Here is an 8,721-nt window from a genome sequence, read left to right on the forward strand (position 1 = left end):
TTTGTGTTTTACAGACACTTTAATAACAGATAAACAAAATAAGACTTGCCAGCTTAAATTCCATTTAACAAAGCCATAAGATTTTTTTTAACCATAACAAAGCTCAGTAATTCGATAGACACACTTATATTCCACATACTATAATGCTGTTTCTATTCATTGTCACTCTTGGAAGTACTCTATGCCTTAGCTAGTCCAATCACTCCGCAAGCTAGACGAGGACCAGCATTTCCAGTTTTCAAGCTCTCATCATCTCCTCCTTTACCCAAATCATCCTCTTTCTCATGAACCTAAAAGGCACAAATCAACAGATTCAGGTCAAGGCTGCTATATTAGTAAAATTCCAATTTTATTAACTCAAGTTTTCAACTTTCAGGTTTTTTTTGAAATCCCTGTACCTTTGTTGAATTATAAATGCCTGCAAGAAGTTATATATTCAACCATATCTTAGTATGAAGAAATTCTCTTCCTGTACTAGTTTAACATTAAGTTAAAATTAGTTAAGAGGCTGGCAAATCCTTTGCTCCAACATCAACATAAAATGCTGACAAAGTACTAAGCAATCCTGTTCTAAGGCAAGCAATTTACTTCAATCTCATGAGAAAAATGGGCCATCATAGTATCTAAATATTAAATTTCACAATTTCTAGATTATCCCTGGATAAATGCAACTAAGGAATTAAAAAAGGATTACTGTCTTCAGTGTTGTGCTGTATTCCCACATGCACATAAAACAGCTACCAGATCTGGATAGTTTCCTCCTATCCATGTGCTGATGAACTATATCTCCCACCGTTCTTCATTACTAACCAGCCTGATTCAGGCTGCTGGCAACTGTAACCACATGACTAGCCAATATCCCTGGTGTACAGGAACATCTTTCAAGAGTTGTAAGCAAAATTATTCTATACTAATTAATATATGCTGGGTATTTCTCCATCTCAAAATTTATACCAACACATCAAGAAACCTGGGCTTAAGGATGCTTTAGCCCATGTTTAATCAATGGATCAGTGGCTTTAGAGCTAAGTTCCTGCTGATGTATTACTTGAAATTTCTGGTTTTACAGATTAAAAAAATCTGCCTACAAAGGTCACTAAAGTTGAGTGAAAGCCAGGACAGACAATAAATACCCATACTTACCACCATAGTACGTCCAATAACTGAGTGTGGCCCTGAGAGAGAAATACACTGGTCCTTTATTGACACATCTGCAACACCTGACTCATCTGCAGTCACATTTCCAAGGTCACCAACATGCCTGGAATACAGTTATTTTATTGACTTAATAGTAAAACTTGACCAATAATGTCTTCTAAAGTTTTCTATGGTAGTACCACCATACAGCTGTTTTCAAATATGCAAAGGCTTATGTTCAGTTTTTGCATTAATCACTTCAATTGTAGTCAACCATTAGAGTATTATAGCCAGCTAAAGCAACTCTAATATTAGTCAATATTAGGTATTAATCATTTAAAATTTGCTGTAAACAAATTCTTCCACAAATGCAATATCCAGTTACACCTAAAAAGCCCAAAACATTAGTCTTAAGAAGGCTTCACTTGTAGAAATACCTAAGTACACTTTAATGCTAAATACAATGCTAGTTCTTTAAAGTTCTCCTGTTTCAGCCATTGCTTTTGCACTGTTATCATGGTCAAAATACTGGATTCTCTTTTCATGCAATTCCTAAAGCAGCAGCTGTTAATAACAGGGACAGACTTTATAACTATACAAATTTCCAGAATGTTCTGAAGAGTTCTGCTGGGATCCTATTTGTAATATAAAGCTACCATTACAAATTGATATTTTCATTATAATTCATGTGTATACAAGTACTGATGCCTTTAATTGTATGGCTGTATTTTGCTTGTTCAACTAGTAACTGTATTTTTATTTTTGGCAATGCTGAATAAACTGTATGAAGGACAAATCTCTTGCTCAGTCTTCAAACTAGCATTCATACAGAAACACTCTCCTGAACATGCTAGCTTGGTGCCTTTGAACAGATACTAAGGAAAGAACCCCTGTCCATTTCTTTTAATACAATCTGCTGAAAAAATCGATATATTTATTTACTTACCAAAATTATACCACACCCCCCAAATGATGGTTTTTAATCTTTAAAAATCTTACTTGGACAACACATCAGTTACCACTTCCTAAGGACACAATACTTTGGGCTGAGATTTAAAACAAATGATTTAGAGAAAAAGGAGGCCAAGTCAGAAGCTGGAGAACAAAGTAATATGAGAAGCTAAAAATTAAATGAAGGAAACAGGCATCCCCATAAAGTACAAAAAGCAAGGGGCTAGCAACAGGGAAGTTAAACAAAGTTCTAAAGGTTCACAGACTTTTACTTCTATCTGCAAATGCATACACAGACATTTCTGCTGAGATTGTGACCCAAGTCAGTGAGCACGTGCACACCTGCAGAAACAGCTTTTGAAACAACTGCGTGAGTCTTGCAAAGGATACAGCAATTTTGATGCCTCAAAGGGAGACGCTTCTTTTACACTAATGAGCTTCACAAAGCATGTCTTTCAATTGTTGTGCATAGCTATACTATTAAGTAAGGAGTTCTTTTTAATCTGTTCAATCATGTCCGATTCTCAGAATGCCAGGACAAGTCCCTGCAGTTTTCTTGGTAAGAAGTGGTTTGCCATTGCCTCCTTCCTAGGGCTGAGAGTGTGAGACCAGGCCAAGGTCACCCAGCTGGCTTTGTGCCTAAGGCAGGACTAGAACTCACGGTCTCCTGGTATCTAGCCTGGTGCCTTAACCACACCACCAAACTGGCTCTCTATTAAGTTAGTACCTAGACTTTAACAGTTTGGAAAGACTGTTTGGAAAACTTCAGATAGAACACTTATATCTAACCGCAAGTAAAAGAATTAGAAAGGTAGTCTTGGGTTGTAAAGTGTGAAACCCACTGCACTAGAAGTTACCTTTAAATCACACATAGGAGGAAATTTTTCTCTATTCACCTTTCTTTATCCTGTGGCCCACCATGAGTTTTCCCCTCAGGATTGAAGTGAGGACCTGCACTGGTACATCCTGTAACAAACAGACAATAATATGCAATTTATCAAGGATAAGTTTAAAAATAACCCTCAAGAGGAAAGCTCTATTATATCTTACAGATATTTAAGATGGCTCCACATATACATTCTATATGATATATACAAACTGCAAGCACTCTATTAGGATATACAAGAAATCTACTACCTACCTACCTAATTTATCCCTGCCCATCTCCTCCCATTGGAGGACTCTGGGCGGTTTACAACAATCTATTAAAACCATCACAATAATACAAAAAGTAAAATACAGTAAAAATAATATAAATAGAAATAAAAAATCCAAGTGGTGAAGCATCTAAAACAGTCCCAAGTGTGGGAGGAGTGGTCTATAACAACCATCCCCATGTAGCTCTATTCCCCTCTCCACCCCAAGCGAGGCAGCAGAACCAGGTCTTCAGACTCCCCCAAAAGGCCAGGAGCGATGGGGCCAATCTCACCTCCGGGTGCAGCATGTTCCACAGGGCGGGAACTACTGCGGAGAAAGCCCGCTTCCTGGACCCCGCCAGATGAAATTCTTTTACAGACAGGGTCCGTAGCATGGCCTCTCTGCACAATCGGGTGGGACTGGTTGATGTAATGGGGAAGAGGTGGTCCCTCAGGTAACCTGGCCCCATGCCATGTAGGGCTTTAAAGGTGATAACCAACACCTTGAATTGGACCTGGAAGCGAACTGGTACCCAATGCAGTTCGCGCAGCAGTGGTGTTACATGTGCCCTTCTGGGGGCACCAAAAAGAGCTCGCGCAGCTGCATTCTGGACCAGCTGAAGCTTCCGGATACCTTTCAAGGATAGCCCCATGTAGAGCGCATTGCAATAGTCTATATGAGAGATAACAAGGGCATGAGTGACTGTTCGAAGGGCAATTTAAATTCTAAAATATTGTTCAGAGAAAGGGAGAACCTTGTGTCTCCATCCATGATTTGAAAAGCATTCCCAGATATTGTACACTGTTAAATGAAAAATAATTGTACCTTCTGGGGCATTTATTTGTCATTTATCTATATTTTTAGGGTTACAATAAGTATTTGTAGTTATCAGAAAAGTTTTAATGCAGAAATGTTACCAGTTGTATTATCCCCAAATTCATGGACATGGAAACCATGTTTTCCTGGAGTCAATCCTTCAATCCTTCCTTTAACAAGTACATGTCCATCCTGAAATATTAAAAACATGCACAGTAATATTCACACAATAAGTCCACAAAAGCTCTTAACTTGCAGAGTTAAAATTGTTCATGTAGAAAATAATTTGATCAGAACATTTAAAAATGTGTCCCTGTATAGCATCAGAATACAAATTAGGAAACAGACCTAATCAAACAAAACATACAGTGCAGCTTCAGAACTGCATAATGAATACTGAGATACTCATCTCTATAACCCCAGAACTGGGTTTTGCTGCTGCGCCATATAGCAGGATTAGCCATTTCAAAACGTGCCGTATACTTGGTTCAAATGGGCACATTCTCAGTGCCCACAACCATCAAAGGCGTATGATATTAACAAATATATGCATATGCTTATATATTTCACTTGTATAAATCACCTGTATCAGTTTTCCCCAAGTTTGGCAGTTTACACATGCTGGACTTAACTCCCAGAATTTCCCAAGCCCACACATACAGAAGAGGCCAATGTTAGAAAACACTGATCAAAATAAAATGATCTTGGCTGAGCCTAAAAAAAGTAGGCTGGATTGAAGCTACTTAGTATTTGAATGGGAGACCACCAGGAAACAGCAGTGCTACCACCTAGGCAAGTTGAAAAAGCATCCTGGAATGTGGCAATAGCAAACCGCTTCTACATGTTTCTCCAGAAAATTACATCGATGCCTCTATAAACTCACCAGAAGTGAAACTCAGCTCCAAAAAGACTTTTTTAAAATGGAGCTAGAAATGAGACTTCGAGAAACAGCACTTTCTACTTACCTACACCGAAGAATTAAGGAAATATATAGATATAATAAGATAGTTGAGATTGTTTTTTCAAGAACCAATTGTTGGTGAAATGCATCAGTCCCTTAGCTCTGGAAGAAATGCCAAACCAAAACGGACCAGAAGATTGTTATTCATACCCCAGTATCCCACTGTGGCTTAACAGCAAAGACTGCATTAAATTCTATTCTTTATTCACCTATCTTTAATGTGAATAAAATTTTATTACAAAAATTAATAAGCCTCACTATTCCCATAAAAAGAGCAGCACGAAGTCTTGCTGCATGAAGCTAAGCCAACAACTTTGCCTCTTTGTAACACAAATGTTTCCAATGTTTTTGAATAGTCAGATTTGGAATTTCAAGAGTATATTGCTGGCACTATCATAAACTAATGCCACGGGGAGAGAGTTTTACCCATTCATAAAATGGTGGGTGTGGATGGTAACTGTCAACCATCTCTCTCTACCATCCCAGCTTTTGATTACTTGATTTTTTTCCCCTGAACAGGGAGATGCATTTCCAAACAGAACACCAGGCTGCAATCACCTATCATTTTTCAAAGGCAGCTTTGTAGAAATAAAAATACCAGATTCTTACTGAATGCTTAGTATTGCAGCTTACCACTCTTTAATTAATAAAAAGGAATGTTTTAAATAATCAGATGGACAAGGGACTTAGCAAAAGCCTGGGCAAGTTATCTTGAGACATGACTTCTGAAGCCAAGAGATAGAGTGCTCCTTTGCACATGCTAAAAAGGAGATTAAAAAACTTAGAGACTTGAATCCTTGGCAATCCTGAACATTTTGCTACAAGCAGGTTTTAATTTTTACTACCTTATATAAAGTTCTAAGAATTTCACTAAAAAGAACCCCCTTTTACCACTCCCTTCTGGGATGTTTTTTTTCAACTAAAAACTGACCCTGCTTAGATTTCAGAGATCAGCCAACCATGGCAAGTATGACATGTGCCCTAAATGCCTCCATTTCCAAAGACTACTTTTATGTAGTCCAATACTAATGTAGCCTGTGCTACACTATTCCTAGCATACCAAAATCGAGGCCAAATTCCAAAGGCAGGCACATTTTAATTAAATATTTAACAGATGTGCAACATTTACACTAAATAACCTTGGGCTAAGCATTTCACAAACTCCTTTAGAAATTATCTGCAAGTCTGTAACTATTCTTTGGTTATTTAGATAAGCATTTAATACAACTACTTCATCAGTGGCAGCAGTAGTTAACTCATCCACTTCGAAGTTTTTTCAAGAGTAGCATACTGCAGCATTAAATGAGAAGCTGACCTAATGCAAAACAATGGCACACTGAATCAAGCACAGTGTAACTAACACCCAACAATTAGAAATTAATGGTTACTAATTATATCAGATAACTGGTATCAACCATAAATCATTTCTTACCTGATGCATATTTGCCAAAATAATTTCAAAAACTGTTTAAAATCAGGGCACAAGTGTGTTATTTAGAACTATGCAAAGTATTTTAGTGGGACAAATTAAAAAGTATGGTTTTTCAGAATAAGGGTTTTCTAAATAGCATTTTAGTCTTCTATATACAAGTATCTTGATTTCAAAAGATTAAATCATCAATATACAGGACAAATTGTCAAAATATCCGAAATATTTATATGAATATGCCACACTCTTAAAAGCAAAGTTTCTATTGAGTGCTTACCCTGTAGACAATTCCCAGAAATCATACAGAATGCTTAAAAAAATTCTGTTGTGTGAATCTTGTAACAGCCACCACTATGACACTAAGTGTTTGGGTCAAATTCTATGCAAACAGTAGTTAAACTACATAGTGGTCAGAATTTATTCAGATATTTCAAAGCATCCCTGTTTCCATACTTTAAAACAGCTGTTGCTAAAATTATAATGCCAACACAGTATTAGTACATACACAGATCATCAGAGTATTTACAACTTATGCAATCCATTAAATAAGTAAACAAGTTTGCTTATAAAAGACTACTGTAATCAAATCTAGTATTTCCTAAATAGAGTACTAAATAACATCCATAGAAATTCTAATCCACCACTTCTTCTCTATTTCAATTTATAGTTTCTCATGGCTTATGTATACTGAGCATGCACCATAACCTTTATATTCTCAAGTGTTCAGTAAGACTTCATTTATGAATAGGCATGCAGGTTGCAAAACCTGTTTGTCCCGGTAATGAGGGTTCAAAACTCATTCTGCCTTTCCTCCCACCAAAAGCAGTCAGATTAAGGTACTTCTTCCAAACACCGTGATTCAGCAACTATACTCTTTGGAGCAAAGAAAGTAAATCTTTAGCATATTTCCATCTTCTTTATTACAGAATGGAGAACAGAGATAAACAGATGCTGGGAGCATCTTGAGAGTTTTGAAGAAGTCACTCTCTCCCTGGAAGCCAAAAGGCAGAAAACCATAACCTCAAAACTATTAGGACACTAGTTTTACTGGCCCAGATGTCCAACTCAAGAACCCTTATTCTGCACAGAGGCGAAGAGAATTTAAAATTGCATTTTAGAACCGCAAATCTGATCGAGAATTAAAAAGTATTTTCTCTTCCTCAGAAACATCCTCTTCTATTTATTCTTTAACAAAAACTAATGAACAACCCAAACCCGCACACTTTCTGACACAGTAAATTTCACCTTATCTGGTAGCTCTTAACTAATTTCCACTCTGCAACCTTAACCGAACCAAATTTAAACAGATCAAGGGCAAATCGGGATATTCGAAGTTTAGCCTTTAACCAGCGTTGCGCAATTAAGCCAGATTCGTTAACCTAACCCTGCAGCCTTTTGCAATTATGGAACAAATCCAATGCATTTAGTACGGTTTCTCCTAAAAGAACAGGAGCAGGCTGCACGAGATCTCAACTTCCAATGTTAACACGGTCATCTGGGACATCCTCCCCGGCTCAGCATCTCAGCCCGGGAATAGCCTGAAAAGGCGGATCAGGGTCTTCCGACCCGCAGCCCGAGAAGATGCAACAGGCAGTGTCGCGTATTACGTAGCCTTCCAACTCACAATGCCTAAAGCAAAAAAAAAAGCCCCTTAACAGTAACCTGGAGCCAAGCCTTACATTTTGCTCAAAGTAAATGACGCCGTTGACCTGCCCCTTGCTGGCGGGATCGCGAACGAGGACGCAAACAGCTTTCCGCGACGCCATGTCTTTCGCCATGTCTTCAGCTGCACTAGCTCCCCGAAGCACAAACTCCTCTCTACAAGCGCTTGCGCGGCACCCGCTTCATCAGCATTTTATAGCCTCCGGACTCTCTTCCTCCCAATCACAAAGCTTCATTGCGCTTCTACGCCCGCCTTCGCGGGATAACGAGGCCAATCTGTGAGCCGAAACTTGCAGCTTTTTCTCTTGCAACCAGCGAGAGAGATGAAGGGAATCGGGGCTGCGCTGCTGAGCTAGAAACAGCGTGGCCGCGTTTTGTTCTCAGACCTCTTCCGGTGCAGAGTCAAGCATAAGTGTCCCCTCCCTTAGAGCATGCATCTTTATCACCATTTCAGATAGCATAAGCGTAATGTAGCCTAAGTGCAGCGGTCACGAGAGGCTTCTCTCTGTTTTATTGTCATTCATTGTGCAGCCGAACTTAGTAGTAGAGTAGAAAATCAACCCCCTTGCCAAATAGTGAGATGATTAGTTTTGTGAATTTTTTTTTTCCTGAAGAGGACGGTACCCTA

General features: G+C 38.5%; 1 protein-coding gene across 1 annotated transcript; it reads right to left on the reverse strand.

Annotated features, from left to right (window-relative positions):
* Nucleotides 1-8,252, reverse strand: SOD1 (superoxide dismutase 1). Its single transcript, XM_063305439.1, has 5 exons — nt 8,111-8,252; nt 4,143-4,233; nt 2,985-3,054; nt 1,144-1,261; nt 1-290 (listed from the first exon to the last, which is right to left on the reverse strand). The coding sequence occupies exons 1-5, from the start codon at nt 8,207-8,209 to the stop codon at nt 180-182; spliced, it is 489 nt and encodes a 162-aa protein (XP_063161509.1). The 5' UTR covers nt 8,210-8,252; the 3' UTR covers nt 1-179.
* Between the last annotated feature and the right edge of the window lie 469 nt (nt 8,253-8,721).

The sequence above is a fragment of the Candoia aspera genome, chromosome 5, assembly GCF_035149785.1.
Source record: "Candoia aspera isolate rCanAsp1 chromosome 5, rCanAsp1.hap2, whole genome shotgun sequence".
In the NCBI taxonomy this organism is placed as follows: domain Eukaryota; kingdom Metazoa; phylum Chordata; class Lepidosauria; order Squamata; family Boidae; genus Candoia; species Candoia aspera.

Excerpts from the sequence above, each read along its gene's own strand:
- SOD1 (XM_063305439.1), bottom strand. The coding sequence starts at position 8,209 with ATGGCGAAAGACATGGCGTCGCGGAAAGCTGTTTGCGTCCTCGTTCGC. Across the intron at positions 4,234-8,110 it reads TCATTTACTTTGAGCAAAAT|GATGGACATGTACTTGTTAA; the intron begins GTAAGGCTTGGC and ends TTAATATTTCAG. Across the intron at positions 1,262-2,984 it reads GGGCCACAGGATAAAGAAAG|GCATGTTGGTGACCTTGGAA; the intron begins GTGAATAGAGAA and ends ACTGTATTCCAG.